Source organism: Ambystoma mexicanum, chromosome 12, assembly GCF_040938575.1.
Source record: "Ambystoma mexicanum isolate Mex_15411 chromosome 12, UKY_AmexF1_1, whole genome shotgun sequence".
Lineage (NCBI taxonomy): Eukaryota > Metazoa > Chordata > Amphibia > Caudata > Ambystomatidae > Ambystoma > Ambystoma mexicanum.
The window spans coordinates 593,813,992-593,837,798 of record NC_090936.1 but is presented as its reverse complement, the minus strand read 5'-3'; the positions used below and the strand labels follow the sequence as shown (position 1 = coordinate 593,837,798).

The window sequence follows — 23,807 nt, the reverse complement described above, 5'->3', positions numbered from 1 at the left end:
CTGGGGTACCTCTTTGAGTCTTGAAAGTAGGGAAAACCCTTAGGAAGGTTAACAAAAATCACAAGATGTCACATGTCAGTAGGGTGGGAAATAGCAAGTCCCAGCTTTTAGGGTCATGACGTATGTCATTATTGCATTAGTAGTTATTCAAAGTTCTATATAGATAACTACAAGTACGGTAAAAGACGTGGCGAAAACATGCTGTGAAAAAAGCCAGGACTTGCAGGACAATCCCTGAGAGTTGTCTTTCGGAAGTGGTGAAAGGTGAGGTGAGTGGGCAGCAGCGTGTCTGCTCCACTCGCACTGGGATTGTTTTCCCCTCAACGGGTGCGTCACGGGCAGGTTTCTGCCAATGACGCGGGCTCATCTCCTAGGACTAGGCAGCGCCACCTGTATGTATATGGTAGACTTGTGCCAGAGTTGTCTCTGTGTTTCATCTTTCTGAAGGAGCACAGAGTTACACACAAATATACTTATTAATGTCTCTGAAGAAAACTGAAGATGGGGTGGAGGCTATGATTTAGGGCTGTGGGTGGGATTGGATGGCGCTGAAGGTTCAAGAAAGGATAGGGGTGGAGGCGTGACAAAGATTCAAAATGGATGATGGGGCAGGGAACCTAGCCACATTTTGTGATGCATGCTATAGTTAAACTTGTGACAGCCCTGCCACTGGGTTCTTTCCTCAGAGCCCACTCCTCTGCCACTGGGTTCTTTCCTCAGATCCCACTCCTCCACTCCTCCCTGGATTTTCAGGAAAATACGAGAGTAAAACTAAACCCACTTCAATATGATTAATCTCAAACAGACTCTACAAACTATTAGATTGAAATCAGGGTTGAGTTTATAAAGTAAAAAAAAAAATTGGTGCTTAATGCCAAACCCCAGCATCCAAGCGCAGAACCAGATAGCGAACATATAAGTGGGTCCAGGTATCGAACATGTTTCCAAGACGAGTGTGTTGCCCATGAGCTATTCTGCCAGCCCATAACCAGGTACCTAATGTCTAACATGTAGAGGGCACGGACTATCCTTCTGAGCCAGCCCTGTTGCACTCATGCTAGACAGTGCTTTAAGTGGGATTAGAAATGGAGGGGGGCTATTGTTAGGGTGTGTGGCCTAAGTACCGCTTTACGTAGGCCACACCCCTTATCAAGAGCCACCCCCTCGCCTAAGGGAGGGGGGGGGGCTGCTAAAAGAAGTAGAGCTGGGGTGCACTGGCATTATTGCCTTTTATGCACCCAGCCCTTCTTTTTAAACAAAAGAAGGGACTGGGCGCACCAAAGGTGTGACACTGGTGTGGCCGAGTTCACACGCAGCAGGCAGCCCTTTCATTCAAGGAGCCGCCTGGTGCAACGCTTTAACCGCGGGCTGTGCAAATGAAAGGTCTGCCTGCTGCTGATGGCTCTGTACTCTGAAACAGGAGGAGGGCGGACTGCCCATCTCTCATTTTGATTCCGCGTAAATAGTCATCACCCAGCATGAAGCTTCATGCTGGGTGATGACTATTTACTCGGAAATAAAAGGAGAACTGGTCAGTCCAGCCCTCCTCCTCTTTCAGACTACAGAGATATCAGGCAGCCGGCACTGCACGGTTACACCTGCTGCTTACAGGTGCCAGTAATTCGGTTTAGAAAAAAGAAAAGGCATCTAATCTGAAGTGCTGAGACCTGCAGGCCGCTCATGTAATCATGCCGCTAAACGGGTTGCCTCTGCCTCAGGTGTTGGCGTGGCTGGGGCTAGTTGAGGGTGGGCAGGCCCCAGGCCCACTTAAAGCACTGGGGCTAGACACTGTCTACCTGTTCTGCGCGAGGCAAGCTTTCCCTGCTGCTGCCTATGCTGCACCAAGTCTGTGGGAATGTAGAATGTATTGCTGATGACGTTTCTGTGCTGCTGCTCCCCTTGCTGTGCATGTGCACGCAAAGCCTGTATGGCTGCTGCCTGTGTTGTACCAGTTCTGTGGCAAGGAGCCTTGCACTGTTGCTGACAGCGCGGTGCCTAATCAGTGCGATGCAAGCCTGCACTGTGGTTGTCTGTGCTTGACCGTTTGTCTGTAGGAAGCATGCACTATAGGAGTGTCACTTACATTGCCACTGCCTGTACTATACCTGTTCTGTGGAAGGACACCTGACATGGCAGCTGCTTGTACTTAACCTATTCTGGATGTGACGCAAGTGTACACTCGTGCCTGTACTGTGCCTGTTTAGTGACTATGATGTCACTTACATTGCCACTGCCTGTACTATACCTGTTCTGTGGAAGGACACCTGACATTGCAGCTGCTTGTACTTAACCTATTCAGGATGTGACGCAAGTGTGCACTCGTGCCTGTACTGTGCCTGTTTAGTGACTATGAGTAAAGCTTGCATTACAGCTGCCTTTGTTGAATCTTTCACGGCAATGGGGAAACTGGCATGACAACATTTTGGGGGGCAGTGCAGATTCTGTCAATTGAAAATGTGCCTGAATAGGACATGCAGTAACACGGGCATATGAGGGTGAACCTGGGCATGTGAAACCATTTCCAGCATGTGAGTCTGTAATTGGTCATACAAAGCTATAGCAATGCGTGAACATTTCAAGGTGTTTATAGGAATTATCCAGGAATATGAAGCTGGCCTGCGAGTATACACAGTAGGGGGATGGGCAACTTAGTGCTGACCCCCCCCCCCCAGGTCAGCCTCCTCCCACTTTCTGCACTACCTCACGCAAGGGCGGGCAGCGTCACCGGATGAAGGAGGGCCAATAGAACCCAGTGGCACTCAGCCTCTTCTGCAGGCCAAAGCTCTGCTTCCCTCCAACCTAATCCTGCTAGGAAGGAACTTTGGAATCGTTTAATGTTGCATAACTAACATGCTTTCGTTTCCTGCAGAAGTCGCAGATGCCGAAGGCCGGAATGGGCTGAGTTACCTGGCAATCCCAAGCTAAAGCAGCAGCTACCGCAACAAAACAGAAGGGCCTGCACTCATATCCCGGGTACGAGCCAAGTCGGCTGCCCTCAGGAAGAACGCGACTGGACTCCATCCGTAGAAGAGAGGGCCGTCAAAAGCACAGACAGACAAATGGGGCAGACCCGGTCATAAAATGTACTATGTCCCAGGAGTAATCCATTCGGAAGTGCTCTCTTCCTCCGGAACAACATTTCCTGGAAGTGAACCCTTCACCCGGAAGTAAACAATTAAGTGTCAGTGATAGTAAATAAGTAATGATTGGATGTAAATTAATAACACTGATTTGTTTATGGATCGCTGCAAACTAACTCTAACCTGAAGTTAATAAAACCTGCAGCCTTTAAATTAGGGCTGTACCGAATAGCATATTTAGTATTCGGCAAAACCGAATATGAAGCCGAATAGTTGCTTTATTTAATAAATCATGTTCCAAACTTCATAAAACACACTTATTAAAAAAACAAATAAAGCACCATTTTAAATGCATTCAAAATTTTTATTTCTCTTCATTGTAATTTATTTAGCATCTTTATTTAAAGTATAAAAGCCAAAAATAAAGCAGATTTAACCAAAATGAAGGGACCAAATGTACAGAAGATTGTTGCATATTCAGTGCCAGGAAAGTAGAAGGCTTCACAAAAGGACTGCCTTTGTGAATCAGATGCATTGCATTCTCTATCCATCTGCAAAGTCGATGTGGTCGAATTTCAAAAACTTCTTTGCAGGTCACACAGAAATGTATAAAATAGTTCATGTCGGCTCATGCAGAACACAAGGCAAGAAGAAATCTGAAATGCGTGAACTCCATCTCACAACTATTCACCCCACCCAAACAAATGCTGCTCACTTTTCACTTATCCTAGCTACTCTTTCACGCCAATACACAAACATATCCAGTTTATAAGTTCCTGATAAAATATCAGATAATGTTAAACTCAGGACTCAAGTTCTTAAAGAAGAAAATGGGGTCTATGACGTACGCAATGGGAAGTGACATGACAGGAACTGAAAGTATCTATGCACATTTCTTTCAGTTTGTTTTTTCCAACTGAAAAAAGTGCACATTGCATATAAACATTCACCAAAAGAAAAGATGTTCCTGTATTGTTGCAGGCTAAGTATAAAAGATGAGCACCTTTTTTGACTAAGAATCTGTAACAAAACATGCCCTAAAGAGCAGATTACAATATAAGACAGCAATTTGTCTGGTCTAATTATATTCAGGTTTGCAAACTGAAATCTATACTTGCCTTTCTGAGTTCATGTTGCATTGTTTTCAAATGAGAATGTCAAAATATTCGGCAATAGCCGAATAGCAAGAAACTATTAGGCCGGAACCGAATAGCTTTTTTTCAGCCGGAATTCGGCCGAATACTTACTTGAAGCCGAAGTTCGGTACACCCCTACTTTAAATATCCTATCACCTTTGTGTCTTGCCTTCCTTATTTACATGGGTTGTACTAGGGGATGGACATTCTGGGTTGTCACAGCTATGGCATATGATGGCGATATATGAGGAAATACCTAGGCTTGTGATGGTTAAACCAGGATTATTGTGTTTTTCTTTTAAGGTGCAAACTAGCCTGGGTAGGTGGGACAGACATCTCATCTTTCAATGGCCTTGGAAACATTCAGTTCAGATAAAAGCTATGAGAAGGGGGCAAGTAAGGATTCCAATGAACAAAAAGTACAACACCCTGGTTAATTGCAGGCGAGCTGGATAAGGCGAGAATGCAGAAAGAAGAAGCAGGAGCAAGACTAGGAGGAATGGTGGGCACTTAATAAATGCAGACCACAATACAAGACTAAGAAACAGGGAGGGATTAGCAATGGACTGTAGGCAACAGGTTAATAAGGTTACACAAATGACTAGGTAGGTTGGTTAATCAGAGGTAAAGCACAAATGTATACAGATGTTGGTCCTCAGATCTGACGGCAATTGGAAGCTTGTGCCAGATAGATGGCCCAGGTGTCCTGAGTTCTCCCACCATGCTTCATTTTTCAGAAGGTCACTGCCACAAGAGTCTAGGAGCCAGTAGACCGAAGGTGTCTTGTGGGGCAGTATTTCTTCATCTTTATTTTGAGATATGCAGGGCTGTAGTCCCAAAAGGCTCTTTTTAGGAGAGAGTCTTGGACTGATGCTCTCTGCCAATAGGAGCTTAAGTAGAGAAATCAGTGCAGAGGTGATGTGATCTCAAGGTTCGAGCCACACTTATTCTCAATGGTCTGAAGATGATGCCTATAATAGCACTACCGCAACTCGGTCCAGTACAAATCACGAGTTGTGGGGGGCGGTAATTGGGGATCGGTATGACCACCGGCAGCAACAGCACCGGAAACCACCTGAAAATGGTCATTTCTACCTCCACCAAAAAGTTGGAGGTAAAAATGCCATTTTCCACCCAACTCGTGATTTGGCCAGCCCTTAAATGCGTCAGTAATAGAGTTACTTCCATATTTAAGGACTCAGGCCAGACTCGTGATGAGGCCCAAAGAGGGTTAGATTTGATCAAATTATTGTGCTACGTTAAACAGATCAACCATTCCCTCCACTCACTAAATGTAGTTACTGAATTACCCTTGAACTATTATATACTGGAAGAATGATGTACGGTTGTGTAAGAATTACGCAGTAACAGATGCACATGCAGGCTTTCCTGCATGGTAATGACCCAGTGACTAAGCTAAAGGCCAGAGCAAAGTGAGGGCATTTAAAGATGTCCGAAGGGCCATTAACGACCAGTAAAGCAGGTCTGGTGTTGTAGCTATTAGTACCCTGGCACACATGGCCTGGAGTGTTAATAGCACCTTTGTTGAGTGTTGATAGCGCATGCAGCAATTGTCAAATCCAAACAAACAACCAAGTAAAGATGTGCACCATGGAAATGGGAAGTGACCTACTGGTAGCCCATAGGCAGCTACTGCGGAGGCGCAGTGAGACAATGTCTGACGCACAGACAGTCCTGGAGGATGGTAAGTGTGGGTTGTAGCTGGGGTTAGGAGAGGATTGGGATCTGATGTCAGTGGATCATGGGGGCTTGGAATGGGAGGCAGAAACATTGGTGGCCGGCAGCAGGTGGTGGGCCTAGCCCATTCAAAGTCTCGGATTGTGGGACAGTACAAGGAGGTAAGGCCTGCCATCTGAGCCCTCTGATTGTCTACAGTGGATTTTGACGTCACCTCCAGGGTGCTAATATAAAATATCATATTTTGGTGGACAACAAAAGAAAAATGAAATCCTTTTTTTGTATTGTTTAAAGCGCAGACTTAGCTTGAGAGCAACGGAGCACTGTACAGAGTGTGGGTAGGCGGCATCTGGGCTGCCATTTTTTAACAGTAGTGCAGTGCTGAGGTCTGTGCGTCGGTATGGGCATCCATTGGCATTAGTCCTTGGTCAGGTGTTGTTCAAAGAGCCAGGTTTTGAGAGATTTGTGAAATTGGAGAATTGTGGGGGCATTCTGAGTCGACACCGGGATCGAGTTCCACAGGGTGGGTGCATGACAAGAGAAGGATTGTTTGCGGGTCCTCTCTTTGTGGACGAGTTGTGGTTCATGCCTCCTTGTACTTGGTCTAGAATGTATAGGGAGAAAACCTCCCAAAACCCCAATGGCAGTCACATGTTCACTTTGTATGAAGAGAACAAAACTATAGCAATACAAGAGGAACTTGTCCTTTTGCCATCCCATCCTTAGCTGCCCACCCTGCTTTTTTACCCTCTAAGACTCGTTTCTGTATGCTCCGAATTTCTGCACCTGCCCCCTTCACCATGATCACTACGTCACTACTTTTTCTGGTACACTTCTACCGCTGACTGTAGGTACAGCAGTAAGTGTGCATCTGAACTGTGCTGCGGTCTGTTAGGAAGTCTGGATCATTGTTTACCTTCTTTGGACCAAACCACAAGGGTTTGAAACGGTGCACTCTTAAACTTAGTAGATTTGGGAGACGATTGTTCTGACTTATGAGCGCTAGCAAGTTCCTCTTCCACTTCCTATCCAGGGGCACTCCACCAGGCCCACTCCACCAGGGGCATGCCATCCTCATGGGATGAAGCAAAAAGGATTTCTCTGGAGGAAATCTGTAGTGCAGTCATCTGGGCTGCTCATCCTACTTAGTCTGAAACATGGAATGAATGTTGACTCTTCTCAAGCAAATGTGGTTTCTTCAGTGCTTCAGGCTTAGATCAGTGGTAGAAGTGCACCGAACAAAGTGGTGGAACTGTGGTCTCGGCAGGGGAGGGTGTAGGTGGAAGCATAGTGCAATATGTGACAAGGTGTTGCAGCCGGGGCATTGCAATAGAATAGTCTAAGGGACGAGTAACTAAGGCTCCTATTATTACTTTACACATGCACGGGGACCTGAATGGACACATCCTCTATATAGAATAGTGAATATGGTCATAAAAAGTAGAAGAATGGAAAACAGATTTTAAAAAAGTAATGGAACACCGCTCCCGACGGTTCCCGCTCACTTCGATCACTGCTGTAGATTCTTAAGCCATGCTATGGTACGTTTTGTATCCATTAAAGTGTCTTCAACAGAGGCATGTTTTTTTCTTCATCTGTTTCATTCAAGAGTGGGTGCTTGTTATATGTTCAATATTATAACATTATGACGAGGAAGAGCAGCGATGAAGTAGTGCATAGAACACATAGAGGTGTTGCCCATTACTCTGTGTCCTACTGTTTCCTGTCACAGTCCTCAGTCCTTCCCTCTCTGCAGTTAGGCCCAGGCCTTGATCTGTAGGCTTATTTCAATACAGGAAGTCCTGTGTGTGACGGTAAATTTCATAACCCAAATCTTTGTCGAGGAGCTGGTTTAAGGTTGTTGTGCAGTTGCCTGTTACCAGGTGACTCATCCCAAAATAGTAGGTCTGTGATGATTTTATTCTGCAACACTCTGCCTATAGAGCAGCGGAAGTAAGGGGATCCCCCTCCCACACCCCTGTATTACCAGTAGGCATGAGAAAGGGATTGGTGACAATCTGGGCTCACCTCAGTGAAAGTGACAATAAGGCCTATCACTTACAGCCATCAAACAATTAACCGAATAAAGAGTTTGCAAGAAATGATAGACAATATTCTGCAAAAAAAAGAAAAAACAAGCAAGGAAGATCATTTGTGCCTATTTTTTTGTTATTGTGGTAAGGGAACTAGGCACTCCTACCAATAGGTTTCTAAGTGATCAACCTGACAAGATAAGGAGACAGCAGAACAAAAGATTAATATTATGCAAGTCTATGCAAAAAGCGCGAGCATACTTGTCCTTGGCACTTAAGGGGTTAAAACAGATACGTTTTAAATTGTTTACAAAACAAAAATAGATTGCCCGTCCTTCCTATGTCTTCGGGTAAGTGGTTCCAATGCCTGGCAACTAGTAACGTGCTGGATCACCGAAGGCCCTGGAGAACTTAAACCGATAAATGACCACAGTAAAGCGTGTAGAGGAACGTAAAGACTGATAGGACACGAGCCATCTGCAGCACTCTTATGATAAAAAAGGAGCTGAGCCAAATAGAGATTTGTGTCCAGAGTAAATAATTTAAATGAAATTCTACTACTTACAGGCAGCCAATGCCAATGAAACCGGGGAAGATATGAACGTACCTAGGCATGTCAGCAACACCTCTGGCCGTAGCATTCTGACTAACCTGAAGTTAGGAGATTGCGACTTCTGACATCCCTCCATATAGAGAGATACATGTAGCTCCCTTGGACCAAGAACATTTTTTTAAAAGAAAAGGATCTCTGGCAGATCTCACGCGGGCCCTTTCCGACAGAGAAAGGAAAACAAAATAGAGTAAAGGACACTCACATGTGGTCACGGGAGTGCTCCTTTGCTTGGCGCAAGCGGATTGCTGATCACAGTGGTTACAACCGACCGTAAGAAGGGTTGTGAGGCATTCCACTCAGCGCCGTGCCAGCGTCGCTGCCTGGGCTTTCAGAGTGATACCTCCCTGTCATGCAAGAGAGTGCCCAAAATCACTGCTGCCTTCCCGGTGGCCGCCAATCACCCGATGGGCCCCAGCACACCAGTATACTTGGGCTCCCATCCAGGGGAGTTGCTAGGTCTGGAAAAGACCCGGGGCTAAGCTGATGTCAGAACTGTTGGGACTGGGGGCTAGCTAGTCTTTTGGCTGTAGCTCCTGAGATTCTATCCGGGGCTACAACCAAAAGATCAGGGGCTATAGCCCCCTTAGCCCCCCCCTAGCAACGCCCCTGCTCCCATCAGCGTGGAGCATCCAATGTTACAATCCTCCTGGGGCGCATATTTTCTTTAAAAGAGCTGCCTCCGACAGGAGGCCCACCAGGACTCCCTGGGCCACAACTGACAGACGTGGCCCAGGGTAAGGAAAGTTGTGGGACCCCCCCACACACTGCATCGGCTTACTGGGCTGCTTCTAGCATACGCACCACAGCCAAAGAAAAGACTTTGGAGCCCCCACACACAGCTGCTGTCTGCCACTCTAAGAACTGGTTGCCTGCCAGAGAATCCACCATCCATCTTGAAGATCATCAAGAAGGAGCAGGAGCAAGGACATTGAGACAGCCCTGGCCAGGCTGTCTCTGAAGATAGGAATATATATATATATATATATATATATATTCCTATTTGTTTACACAGTGCATTTCATGGACTTGGTATATATTATTTAAGTTTAAGGGCTTTTTATATTTTTAAAGAACTGTTTAAAGGACTCTTTGGCCCTCATTACAACCTTGGTGGACGACCATGGTGCTATTAGCACCATGGTCCATGCCGCTAAGGTTACGATTCTGCCATGGTGGATGGCAGAATTACCGCCCCATTACAAGGTGAGTGGGGCGGTAATTCCCCATTCACCAATGGCCCCTTCCCCATTCCCATTTTTGCCCCATAGGGCATAATGGGAGTGGGGAGGCGCCAATTAAGGCACCGTAAATTACGGTGCCGTAATTAGCACTAAGGTGGCTTAGCGCCTTGCATTTTAACGCCTGCAAAAAGCAGGCGTTAAAATGTGAATCATGCGTTAAGGGTTAATGGCGCCGACGGCACCGTTAAACCCTTAACGCCTGAGTTGTAATGAGGGCCCTTATATTTATATTTTTGAAAGGTTTCTTTTAGATGTGCATCTGCTTAGGGTTAGGTAAATAGAGTTTGCATATAGCGTCTTGTGTTTTCCCCTTTTTATAGAAAAACGTATAAGAAACCCTGCTGTTGTACCGGAAGAACAAGTATAAGCAAAGCAAACAACAACTGAAAGAACCATACACCAGAATGCCTTTGTCAGTAAACGTATAGAGTGCTGACAAATGGCCCAAAGGCATCAAAGCGCTAGCACACACTGATTTAGATGAGGCGGGAAAAAGCATGAGGTCAAGCTCCAAAGAAGAGTGTTTTCAAATTCTTTCGGAACTGCAGATAACCAGCAGTATCTCTGAGATTTACTGGGATAGAGTTCCACATAGTGGGAGCAAGAACAGAAAAAGATTGTCCTCCTGCTGGTACCCTTTGATAGTTTGGAATTTTTAGCAGGATTTGAGAGGAAGAGCGAAGTAGCCTAGCAGGGTTATGTAGAACAAGCTTAGAGCAGAGATATTGTGCACCAGTGCCATGCATGGCACGATGAACCAGGCACAACATTTTGAATTTAATCCGGCTGCCAATGGAAAATCAGTGCAATAGGTGGAGCAAATCCACAGAGTGGGAGAACCTCGAAGCCCCAAGGGCCAGCCAGGTCTGCCGCATTTTGTAAAATCTGCAGCCGCTCAAGCAAGACCACAGTCTGTCCTAAATAAATACCATTACAGTAGTCTATGGAACCCATAATCGAGGAAGTAACAACCTTAATCTAAGATTCTGGTGGAAGAAAAGGAAGGCTCTTCCTCAACACCTTGATAAAGCCCATCTGACACCGAAGAAATGTGACATTCTCTAGATCTTGAAGAGAGAAGTTTCACCCCCAAGCTTTTACCAGTTTGCACTCGCTCTGGACAGGGTCCCAAGGAAGCAGGCCAATATTCAGCACTCCATGAGGCTCCCATAGTAGAAGAGCTGACCACCAGTACCTCTGTTTTTTCTCCATAAAATTTCAGCCAGTGCAGCACCATCCATTTTTTTATGGACGCCAAGCAATTTCTGAGCTTGGAGGGAGGATCCCTCATTGGAATAATCTGCGTATCATCTGCGTAGGTGTAAAAGCCAACCTCATGATCAGCAATCAGGTCAGCCAGAGGGCGCAGATATAGGTTAAACAATGGGGGGGATAATGCCGAACCCTGAGGAAAGTCACACGTAAGTGCTATCAGGATGAATTCAAAAGGAAGCAACAACACTGTCTGATATCTCTCAGATAAAAACAAAACGAAAACCAACAAAGGATAGGGCCAGCAATACCAATCCCTTCCAGATTTCAAAGTTAAATCCCATGATCGACAGTATCAAATGCGGCAGAGAGGTCAAGGAGAATCAGAAATCAGACCTCTCTGCAATCTTGCAAAAGCGAAATGTCGTCAAGAAGCGAAATCATCACGGACTCCGTACCCATAAGGGGACAGAACCTGGACTGAAAAGGATGAAGATGCCACTAGGCTTCAAGAAATTGGGAGAATTGCAGAGTAACTATTGCCTCCATCAGCTTCATCAACACTGGAAGGAGTGAGATGGGCCGATAATTTTCCACCAGCGATGGATCTAGGTGCACTTTTGTAAAAGCGGCAAACCCACAGCATGCTTTAAGGCCTCAGATATCATCCCAGTTACCAATGAATGCTGAAGAGCTGTTGTAAATAAAGCAACAGCTTCTTCCTGAAAAGCCTGTACGACAAAGGAATCAGGTCTGAGGGAGAGGCTGATCTCAATTTGGATAAAGCAGACAGAACAATAGTCACGGTCACTGGAGCAAATTGGAAATAGCTCGCTAGATTACATTCTATGTTAAGTTGAGATGCTCTCCACAGGTTCAGTGAGCCCGGTCGTGCAGTTTCAATAGACTGCCGGATCTTATAGATCTTATCACCATAATATGAGCCAATTGAATCACACTGAGCTTGTGTATGAAGAAAATTGGCTGGTGGCTGTACTGGTGCTGACAGTTCCATAGCTCCTGGAACAATTACCGAGCAGAGCAGGAGGCTGTCAAAATGTGATTAGCATAAAACGGAGCTTTCCCTGGTTTAATGGCATTATGATATACCATCAAAGCAGATTTGTATAATTGCTTGGTGGAGGACTCAAAGTCCCTGCACCATTTGCGGTCTACCCAACGACAGGCTTGTCTGAGCAGTCTGAGAGACTCAGAGTACCAAGGAGCCGAAGGTTTCAGACGGCATATAGATGATTTAAAGGCGCCAAAGCTTCGGCAGTGTCAAACATAGCCTTGCCCAGTGCCGAACATGGGTCTAGATTCTCGTCCTCAATACCCTTATATGTTTAAGGGATCAGTACATTTGCAGCAGAGCTAGGACTAGCCCTGCCCCAGTGATGGCGGACTTGGACAAATTTGCTGCCTCGAGGATGCAAGGCCTCATGAGACAAGCAAAAGGGCAGCAAATAATGGTCTGACCAGACGACCGGGAGAGGAGTAAAAGTAAGAATGTCACTAGTTTCAGAGAAGATTATGTGTAGGGAGATGGTTCCAAGGGTGAAACGAGGAATCTGCAAGGAGCAACACTAGATTCTTAGCATAAGATTCGGCAGAATTATTTGGTTTAAGATTAAAATCACCCATAATCACAAGCTTATGATAAACCAGTTATAAGTTTGCAACCAATTGGGCAAAGTCTGTCACGCAATTGGCCAAGGGACCAGATGGTGGACAACTAACAAATGCACAGAACTATTGGGTGATAGTTGAAGCCTAACCAGGAGTAGTTTGCAGGATAGTTTGTAACTAAGCGTGATGTCAACACCATTCAATGATGTTAAAAACACCAAAGCTAGGTCACCGCCAGCTGCAGGGGAGGGTCTATCAAACTGCAGTATGCTGTATTGAGAAGGCAGCCTGTGCACAATGTTGGGGCTCAGGATGAAGAAAACCAAGTTTCAGTTAAACATAAAACATCAGGAGTGAGATCATCTACTAAAGTGTAGATATCATAGCAGTGAGCTATAGGAGACCTGACATTAATCAGAATCCCTCTCAACTGTTCCCCACTGAAATGTAAATTTTTTGTAGATCCTGGATTGCCAGTCTAACTGTCAAGCAGTGTTAAACTCTGTGGATTGTACAGAATCCAGTAGCAATAGCCTCCTAAAACCTGGTGGCCAAATCATATCAGTAGGAGCCAGTGCTGTTAGATCAGTATGAGAATAACCATACCTCACAGTTCGATTGACACTGCAATAAGAAACCACTTCCTCGTTTTGGCAATATTTGTGAGCCCACAGCCCGACCTGGTCCCGGACGGACACAGACGGGTTTGCGTTAATCGCACCTGCTGCGCTCGCCCGCTGGGCGGGCAACCCCTCCGGCACATAAATGCTGTGAGGGAGGAAGCTAAAATGACGCGCAAGGCCCGTAGATCAATGAGAGTGAAAACAGACTCTCATTTAAAATTCATACGATGCAACAAAGGTAGCAGGCACAATTAAAATGCTAACAAAGGGCCCCACATATAAAATTAGCAACACACACAAATAGTAATACACTTTCAGTTAATTACAGATTACATTTTTAAATTTGGAATAACAAGGCGAGCAGACTGCAAAAACACAGCCTCACCACAATCAGGTATGTTTCTCGTTAGGGGTATTTTGGGGAAATCTATCCTGCCCTAATCTTTGCCTTTCCATCCCTTCTACATGTTACAGTGGAGCTCACCGAGGTGATCTCGAACCCAGGTAAGCAGGGTTTGGGGACAGGTAAGAGGTGTGTCAAGTTGTGAGTTAAGGCATAAAATGTGTATTTTGTGCCTGCCTACGCCTGTCTCCCATTAAGGTGTGTAGTACGACCCTGCCCGCAATATACAGTACTCCAATTTGGATAACACTTATGCACTGATCAAAATAGAGCAGTGCTCTTCAGAGAGATCCGGCCTGTTCTGCCTGTAGAGCAGTTCTAGGACTTGGCTATTCTGGGGCACCATAGAAAGGGAAGAGACAACAACATGCCCAGTGATTTAACTTGGTATGAACCTTTATGGACTATTCACCCAATGTAAAGTCCAGATAGTTTTGAAGAGATTTCAAACGTGCGGACGGGGGAGGAACAGGTAGATCTTATTTTGATTAAGCCCCAGCCAGTTTGAGTCCTCCACAGATCAACACATCAGGGGATCGATTCAATCTTGCTAACGTTGCAATGGAAGTCACCATTCAAAGAATTATCCCGATGTCGTTAGCGTACGTCTGTAGGCAGTGCCTAAGTTAACTAGAAGGTTGTGCAGGGGCTTCAAGTAGATGTTAAAGAGGGTCAGTGATAATTATAATTATAATTGGTCATTTATAATGCGCTTAATACCCAGAGGTTTCTAAGCGCAGATCCAGGGATCGAACCTGTATTGCTCCTCATCGTCTTGCTTCCAAAAGGCATGACAAGGAATTGTGCACATGTTAATAAGAGGTCTATTGCGTACGGCTTTCATGCAGCCCGATTCCTTGAACCTATTCAGCTCCATAATGAGCTTCTCAGTAGTTCCCTCTGATGTTCTAGACAGAGACCATGTGCAAGTTGAAACGGGCGCTGCAAGATTCAGCTTCTACAAGCCCAATGGGTCCGGTATCTTCTGGATGGGTAAGATGGTGGCCACCTTGAAGCAAGCTGAGAAGATCCAAGAGGCAGTCGATAGGCTGAAGAGTGGAAACAAGTGTGATCAGCTAAAGGTCACCATGATCTGGGGTGAGAAAGGGCGGCAGGAGTACAGAAAGGCTGGCAGACAGGAGAACGGGTGACATGTTGACCAAGTGCAGCAGCCTGTCAAGTCAGAAAGGAGAAGAGGGTGCAGGGGGGCAATGGAAGATTGAAGCAGGGAAGGAGAAGGGGGAAGAATCAAGACAATTAGGGTGTCTCATATTATGGAAGTCTTGCAGGAGAAGTATGAGGCAAAGTCATTAGAAAGAGGACAAAAAAGAGGGAGCGAATGGGGCTTCACACATGTATTGAAGTGTCCTAGATAGTATATGGGGGTGAGGATAGAGAGAAGCAATATGGTTGATATGGTAGACACGCTTGGCAGAATCCAGAGGAAGGGATAAAGAGTAAGGAGTGATTCCTCATAATGGAAAATGGCATGCATGTAACAGATACTCCCATCATTGCAGGATTTGCCATCATGTGTTCAGGTCTACTACTAAATCACAGTTATTGCCATTATAGGTCCAGGTGCATGCCTCAGTTAGTAGGTTTTGCCTTCATATGTCCTGGTACTGCACTCCCACAACATCCCAGGTATCTCCATTATGTACCCTGTGTATCTCATAACATGTACGGGATTACCATAATTTGGCCACATTCCCCCATCATATGTCAGGTCTCATAATTTGTTCAGGTACTACCACTATATGCCAAAGATAGCCATCAGTTTTGAGGGTGCTCTCGTCGTATGCCAGATATTTCCATTATGTGCCAACGTACTACCATCACATAGCATGGGTAGCAATTGTATAGCCTACTTGTACCATTACAAGCTATTGTATGCCTAAGAACTCTTCTCATAAGACTTTCTCAAAGGAATTCTACCTTTTCTCACCTTCCCCAGAGTCTCACCATCTCCAGAGCCCTGGTCCTCTCTAAGCTTGACTACTGCAACAGCCTCTTTCTCAACTTGCCCTCTTCTACCCTCCGTCCTCTTCAACTCATCCAGAACAGAACCGCAAGACTTATCCTTGGCCTCAAGCCCAGGGATCGCATCTCTCCGGCGCTGAAATTCCTTCACTAGCTCCCCATGGCTGCAAGGATTAAGTTCAAGACCCTTTATATTGTCTGCAAGGCTTTCTGGGGCCTGGGCCCACTCTATCTGCAACAATCTCTTCCTAAGTACTCGCCTTCCTGAGCCCTCCGCTTGTTTTCCTCCGAGCCGCTTCTCCAAGCAGAGACTTGTGAGGGGGGGGGGGACTTTATCCTCTGCAGGTACCTCCTTCTGGACCAGCCTTCCTGCCTCTCTGCATCTTGAACTTGATCTCCTTAAATTCCGGATACTCCTCAAGACTTTCCTTTTCACCTCCTCCTTCTCTCTCCCCCTCCCCTGCTAACTACCTCTTTCTGCTCTCTCGCTCTCTCTTCTCTTCAGAGTCTCACAGGTCCCAAGTTTTCTCACCAGTCTCCTGCACTTGCCCCTGTGCCTTGCACTTGCCGCAGCACTACTCACTTTGGTTATGACCCATCAAGTGGTATCTCTCTGCACTTAACCCATGCCCTGACGGGACTCGGCGTACCTGTCCCTATTGCCCACGCACACATTTCCTTTTCTGTTCACCTGCATAATTTTAATGTACAATACCTAATAAGATCGTTTGTCTTGCCTTCCCTATGTCTTCCCCTGCCATCCATGGTTGCGCTTTAAAACACTTGTATATAAGCGCATAATAATTTAACAATCAATCAATCAATATAGCAGGTGTTGTCTTGGCTCAAGTTTGTTTACCACATGCCAAGTATTGCCATCATATGCCCAGGTAGTCCCATTACATTAAAGAAATCATGGCAAAAGCTTGTTTTTATGTAGTGCTTGTTACCACAATTTTGCCCATTTTATCACACTTTAAATAATAGATGTTATTTAATTTAATGGCACTTTTGTATTATCTGCTGCTTTTTAAATTTTTTTTTCAGTTTTACAGTGAATTTACTTTGGCTGAGAGTCAGATCTCTCTTCAACCAGACCTAAAAGCACAACAAGGCCTCTCTTTATCTCAGACCTAAAGAAACTGATCACAAATACAAAAGATATTGGCAAACGCATAAAAAGGTATTAAATAAGAGAAAGATGAGACGTTACTGATTACTAACCTAGGGCGACACCTTCCATAATATCTTCTAACAGTTAAATACGTCATAAAACCCTCTGCTGATAGTCAATGATTCACCATGTCAATGAGTTGCCATGATCCCACCATTCAAAGTCCATGTGTCCCCATGCTCCATCCCTTCATAGTCCATGAGTGTTCATCTTCCCTTCTCTCATAGCCCACAATTCTCCATGCCCCCTCCACCATAGTTCATGAGTTCAATGCTTCCTCCACTCATTATCTTTCAGATGCTATCCACACATAGTCTACAGCTCCCCCAATGGGCCTCATTACGAGGTTGACGGTAAAACACGCCGGTAGGCAGCAGGTTACCAGCAACCCTGTAACACTGTTACCGTCGCCGGACATCCCGGTGCTACCGGGATATCACAGGTGATGGTGGTATGGTTATTTCACATTCCGGAAACCTGAAGCACCGGCACTGTTCTTAACAGTGCCGGTGCTTCAGTGAAAAACTTGCTGGTAGGGGCCTGAACTCCAGGCAGGTCAGGCCTGCCATTAGTTCAGTGCCCCTACTGGCATACTTATAGTTTGGCGGTCCGGAAAGGGTGCCGGTACGTTGCCATTTATTTTAAAACGGCCATTTTCACAGCAACTTTATTACATGGAACCTGTTATTATTTCATATGTGGCAATATCATGAGTGGTGCTTTTTTCGGAGAAGCGGAAGGTGTGAGTTGAATCAGTTCTGGCGACTTCTAATTTTGGCAAAAGAAATCACAGATAATAATTATTTGTGCAGAAGCACAGTCTTTGGATAAGTGGGGAAGCTGGGATTTGAGACCAGTCTGCAACTCAGGCCTTGAGCATATATCTTTCAGACCGTAGTTGGGAGGAATATTGTTTGATGCAGGTGCTTCTGCAACTTTGGTTTGAAAACTTTATTTGACTGGAATGAGATGCAAACAAATTGTCTTTGTGTTTTCCTAACTGCAGTAAAGTTTTGTTTTTGCAGCTGTTTCTTGAGTGTTGTTATTTTTATGGTGTATATATTTGGCGTATTGTCCAAAATAGTAATATTCTTTTAATCTAGAAGCCACAGATGAGGAATATTTTGACTATAAAAATAAATTAATCCCAAAGCAATACTTGTATTGTTTTGTAAACATACGTTTAGCTCCATACTTTCCCTCTGCTGTGACAGTGGGTTTCTAAGGATGTCAGGGCTGGGTTTGCGCCTGGGGCAGACAGGGTAAAGTGCCTCTACTACAGGATTGCCTGACAGAGCGATCAAAGCAGATCCCATTTACTGAGCCGGTCTTGAGGCAGCGAGAGAAAGCAATTTCAGAGGTTTTCCAATGTAAATAGAATTAGCACAAAGCCAGGACCAGGTGTGAGAAGCCTGAGGGTATTCTCACTCATGCTCCCCTTGGATCCTCTATACAGGTGGCCAGGGAAAGGACGTTGCTTTTGGATCTTGATCCTGGGGGTGGAGAAGCAAGGGAGGATCACCTGGGTGGAAGGTCCTTGAGGATTGGGAGTGGGATGCCCTTGGGCGAGACATGGTATTACCCTTTTCCTAGTGACAGCCAACCTAACCCTCCCCCAACTTTCATAAGCTTTTACAAGCCATTTCCACACCTTATTCCACATACAATGCCTGACAGTACTGGGACAAAGAGGAGGCAACTAAGAGTGATGAAGATAACCCCTCTTTACTACTTAGGTACTTGGATAAGGAAGCTGTATTCCGAATGCTGGGAAGGTCAGGCATGTCTGCCTAACTATGCGCAGGCAGATCCAATTGACCAGGCAAACCTGCCGCCTGTTAGAAGGCTGAAAGTATATAAATGAGAGTCAAGGGAGAGAGGGAGAGGAGAGATCCCGCAAAGAAACCCGCAAGAGAACCTGCTAGAGAGCCTGCAAGGAGAACCGTGAAGAAGAAGCAGGAAGGCTGGCCTGGCAGAGGCCAGAAGGAGTCCCGCTCTTCATTGGAGCAGCCGTGGGGGGACTGGACACCAAACCAGGCCGTCGGCGGACCCAGACCACAGAGGACGTTGTATGTGTCCACGACAAACCCGAAGGGTGAGCAGAGTTCACATTGGCAGTGTTCGAACCGCAGGTAAGAGGAGCAGACTGCTGGTGAGTGTCAGAGGGACACGCAGACACCGGGGAGCTCCAAAACGGATAGCAGGCAAGTGCCAGTCCATATACTGAATACCAAACTATATGAAAACTTTAACATTGGAATAAACCAAGGTGTACTGAATACCGAACAATGTGAAAACTTAACATTGCAAGAAACCAAGGTATACTGAATGCCGAACTGTATGAAAACTTAACATTGCAAGAAACCAAGGTATACTGAATCCCGGACTATATGAAAACTTAACATTGCATGGAAACCCAAGTACACAGAATACCAACCTATATGAAACTTTTACACTGAAATAAAACCAATATCTATTGAACACGGCATTATAGGGAAACCTCCTGTTGAAGTAACTGAGCACATTAAATAGCATTGAGTGTGCAGTAAAACTTGAATTTAATTAAGCAACATAGGTATGCTTTGAACTCTGAACTGAAACCCAAATCATAATAAACATATGTTGCACAAGTTATAGCTAACCTTACAGTTGGCCACATTAAAGGATAAAGAAAACATGAACAATGAACATTATTGAGTGAATGCAGTGTGTCTAGGCAACACCTTGGTGAAGGGTGTGCGATACATGGTGGCAGGGCCACGAGGCAACCAAGGGGATGCCAAAGGAATAGGAATTAAAGATTGCATCCTAAAGCCAGGGGGCCAGTACAGAAAGGGTCCAGTGAAAATAACTTGACGCACAGGAACTAGTGCCAAGGAACTTGTGTGTGGGGCTGAGTAGTCTAGTGAACCTTGTTGCACGACCTGTGGTGGGTGGACCATGTGGTCTGGCAACAGCGCCTAGACCAGAGGACCCTGAATGGTGAAAGTTAAGCACATCCCAAAACAACCTCAACGAGAGTCCAGGGATCATGGTTGCATGACCTGTGATGGGTGGACAGTGTGGTCTGGCAACTCCGCCCAGACGACCCTGAATGGTGAAAGCTAAGGACACCACGAAACAAGCTCAACAAAACCACTGCAACTCTTTTAAAAATACTTAGACGAGTGAAGTTTTGGGGAAGGAAATCCCAAAACATCAGAAACTGTACTTGTTGTCTTTGGAACAGTCCTGAGACTCTTTTTCTTTTGGATTGTGCAACTTAAAACTTTGGGAAGGGAACCCCAAGGATTGGTCATCAGCTATGTTGGCTTGAACTGGAGACGGTAACCTTTGAGACTTTTCTTTCATGTAACTTTCTTATGCTTGGGGAAGGGGAGCTGAACGAAAGCTGTTAGCTGGAAAAAGCTCAGAACGTTGAGTTGAACACTGTTTCCTTTGAGTTTGTCATCTCTACATATTGGTTTATTATAGTTGTGAGGGCAAAGATAGGTTTTGGACATGGACAGACTTTTAAGTTGAACTATTTGACACAGACTTTTCTTAGTTTGATTCAGGTGGGAAAATCCCACATTAGCATTGGGCAAGTTAGTTCTTCAATCCTCCTGACATTTCAGTTAAATAAATACCTGTTGTTTAAACTTGAAGTCTGCTGTCTGTGTTGTACTCCACGATGCCTTCACACAAGGAAAACAACCTCTCCAGTTTCCAGGACAGCAGCCTCTCTTCCCACGTCCCTGGCAAATCAACATGACTCACTTACCCTCTCCTCCTTATCCTTCCTCAGCCCCACGTTTGGCTTTTAATGATACTCTGTTTTAAAAAGGTGACTTGAAATGCACACACATAATAAAATATAAATCCTTATAGAAATATTTTAAGTGAAGATAGTACAATTGTAGCATTATTTTACCCCATCGTGAATGGAATACTACAAATACCAGAATGCAGTTCATGTGAAGCTAAATGATTGCCTCTGGCTTTTATACGTGTATTTACAAGACTTCAAGACTCACAACAAAACATAATGTACAAAAGGGTAACTTGGTTGTTTTTCATTGTTTGACAAGGGCGTGTTTCATATATGACTTGAGGAAACTCTAACATTTTACAAAACAATAAATGCTTATTGGTGCATCAAGTAGGAACAGATGACAATGTTTTGGTGCCTTAAATAAGGACACGTGACAACGTTCCTATACAGATATATGTGCGACACATTAGAAATGTCATGGCAGAAGGCAAAGATGTGGACAGCTAAATGGTGCTTTGTGTGTGCTTTCAGAATAGAAATCACTGAAACTTCACCGAACATGGTGTCCATAACAATGGTTGCATTAACGAACCATGTCTTATAAATAGCTTTCACTTTAAACACTCTGACAAAACAAATAGAGTGATAAGAAGTAAAGTAATTGTGAGTCCCCAGAGGGAGCTGGGGTTCAGTGATTGCTGGGCTGCTGGGAAGGTGGGGTTGATTTTTGTTTCCAGAGTGTCACAGGGGGTTTTAAAATGACAGCACAACCTCACTGGGGCAGTTAGAGAAAAGAGAGCCTCATGCCTTGAAGCAGTGCAGTCCCCCAGAATACAATCTGTATGACTTGGTATAGATCTGACAGTGGGTGCCTACGGGGCCCCCATGAGTGCAGAGCCCTGGTCGACTTCACAGAGTGCCCTTGCCTAGGGCTGGCCCTGGTCCCTTTTGAGCCACCACTCATAATCCACAAGCCCCCATGCTCACTCGGCTTCTAAATATGAGGCACCCAAAACTTCCTCCACGCACAGTCGATCAGTCCCCATGCTGCCTTTACTTGGAGTACATGAGTCCCCATGCTCACTAGTTCTGCCCAATATTCAGTGACTCCCCCAGTTCATGAGGTTGCATGTTTTTTCCACTCATTGTCCATTAATCCCAAGCTCCCAAACCATATAGACCATGAGTTCACATGCTCCCTCTGCTTGTGGTCTATGAGTCCCCATGCTCGCTCCTTTCACTCATAGTCCAAGACCTTCTCCAGTTCAGGAGTTCATATGCTTCTTCCACTCATTGTCGAAGACTCCCCATCCTCCCAACACTCATAGTTCATAAGTCCCCGAAGCCCCTCCCCTCACAGTCCATAAATGGAAAGGATCCCTCCCCTCATAGTCCAAGGGTCCCCATTATCCATCCACTCACAATCCATGAGTCCCTGCGGTAGCTCCCTCTACTCATAATCCATGAGTTCCCATGCTCCCTTCACACACAATCCATGAATCTTCACACCTCCTGCACTCATAGTCCATGAGCCTTTATGTTCCCTCCAGTAATAATGCGTGTGTCCCCATGTTGAACCCATGCACACCCCATGGGCCTCATTACAAGGTTGGCAGCAATTCTGTCATCTTTGCCCTTCCCATCATTCGTGGGCTGGATTACCTCCTGGATTACAAGTGGGGGTAACAATGTTAATTAATCCCCATTTCAGGCGTCCAAAGGACTCCATTGGGATCTTTGCAGATACACCATGAATGGTAAATCCACCATGGTAAATCTGATGATTTTGGAGGTGAAGTGGAGAATTCCAGAGAGGTACATCTTCCACTTCCCCTCCAATCTCAGAATTCGGGAGAGGGATAACATTGGGTGTAATTCCTTTATCACCAAAAAAAGTGATACTAGCAGAATTACTGCCATAAAAGTACAGCACCGCCGAGTTTGCTGCTCTAAAGCCCTCGCTGCTCTAAAGCCCTACTTTCCCACCCTGTCTGCTCCATTTACTGTGCCCAGTTTCATGGAGACACATCTCTACATGCTGGCAATGTCCCAGCTGTGAGGTCAGCCACACCGCTAACCCCCAGCTGTGCCAGATTTGCAATCAGGCATGGCTCCATCCCATGCCATGGTCCAGTTTCGAGTCTGGTTCCACCCCTTACCTTACTGAACAGGGCATTTAGAAAGGGCGAGTACATCTTGGTGGTGATGGACTGGGCATCGCTGTGCCTCTTCCCCCTCCCGTGGCTCCGACCGTGGTGGTGTCCGTGGTGGTGGTGATGGTGGTGCCCAGCGCTGTTATGCACCTGGCCCTGGGAGGTCTTCCGCCCTTTGCCATCCTCCTCCTCGGCCGCAGCCTCCTTGGTATCCTCTCCCTTGGAGCCCTTGCGCTTCTCCTTCCCGCCCTCTTTGGCCGCCTTTTCTTTGGCAGCCTCCTCGTCTGCCTTCTTCCCGCCCTTTTCGCCTTTCTTGTGGGGGCTCTCCTCTTCTTCGGCCTTCTTGTCGGCTTTCTTCTGGGGGCTCCCCCCCTGGTCTTCCTCCTTCTTCTTGTCCCCTTTACGAGGATCCTTGGCTGGTGCCTCACGCCCCTGGCTTCGTGGCATGGCGGGTACAAGTGGTGGCACCCGAGGAGCTGCTCTTTCTGCACACTCTGAGATGGCAGCAGTGCCCTGAGATGGAAGGAGTTCAGGCCTTAATCCACTTACTGTAAACTGCTGCTGATGAGAGAAGACACTCAGGGTGAAGAGATCAGCCGCCTTATGGATTTACACGGCCGCAGGAACACCCACAAAAGCACAAGTGAAGCAGCCACTGAGTCACAAACAGAAGACAGGGCCGCACACTGAACACCAGGGGGAACACACGCAGAAGCACACACCCAGCAGCCACTAAGCCACACACAGGAGCAATGTCTTAGCACTCGGGGAACACACGTAGAACCACACACCGGGCAGCCAATAGCCACACACAGAAGAAAGGAGCACTGATTTAACTCCCCCGGAACACACAGCAGCCACTGAATAGACAGGGGCACTCACTGAACACCAGGGGGAACACACGCAGAAGCACACACCCAGCAGCCACTAAGCCACTCACAGAAGACAGGAGCAATGTCTTAGCACTCGGGCAACACACGCAGAACCACACACCGGGCAGCCACTAAGCCACACGCAGAAGAAAGGAGCACTGAATATACTTCCCAGGAACGCCCACAAAAGCACACCAACCAGC

General features: G+C 45.9%; 1 protein-coding gene and 1 long non-coding RNA gene across 2 annotated transcripts in view; one reads left to right on the top strand and one right to left on the bottom strand.

Annotated features, from left to right (window-relative positions):
* Nucleotides 1-3,441, top strand: part of LOC138513854 (uncharacterized) — a 230,265-nt gene extending 226,824 nt beyond the window's left edge. Inside the window, exon 3 of the long non-coding RNA XR_011281826.1 lies at nt 2,870-3,441. This is a non-coding gene — a long non-coding RNA (uncharacterized lncRNA). The remainder of the gene's footprint in view (nt 1-2,869) is intronic.
* LOC138513852 (calcium-binding protein 5-like) overlaps nt 1-23,255 on the bottom strand; it is a 108,257-nt gene extending 85,002 nt beyond the window's left edge. Inside the window, exon 1 of the mRNA XM_069628965.1 lies at nt 22,739-23,255. Within this exon, the coding sequence (XP_069485066.1) occupies nt 22,739-23,179 (441 nt within the window). The 5' untranslated portion in view covers nt 23,180-23,255. The remainder of the gene's footprint in view (nt 1-22,738) is intronic.
* Nucleotides 23,256-23,807: the final 552 nt, after the last annotated feature.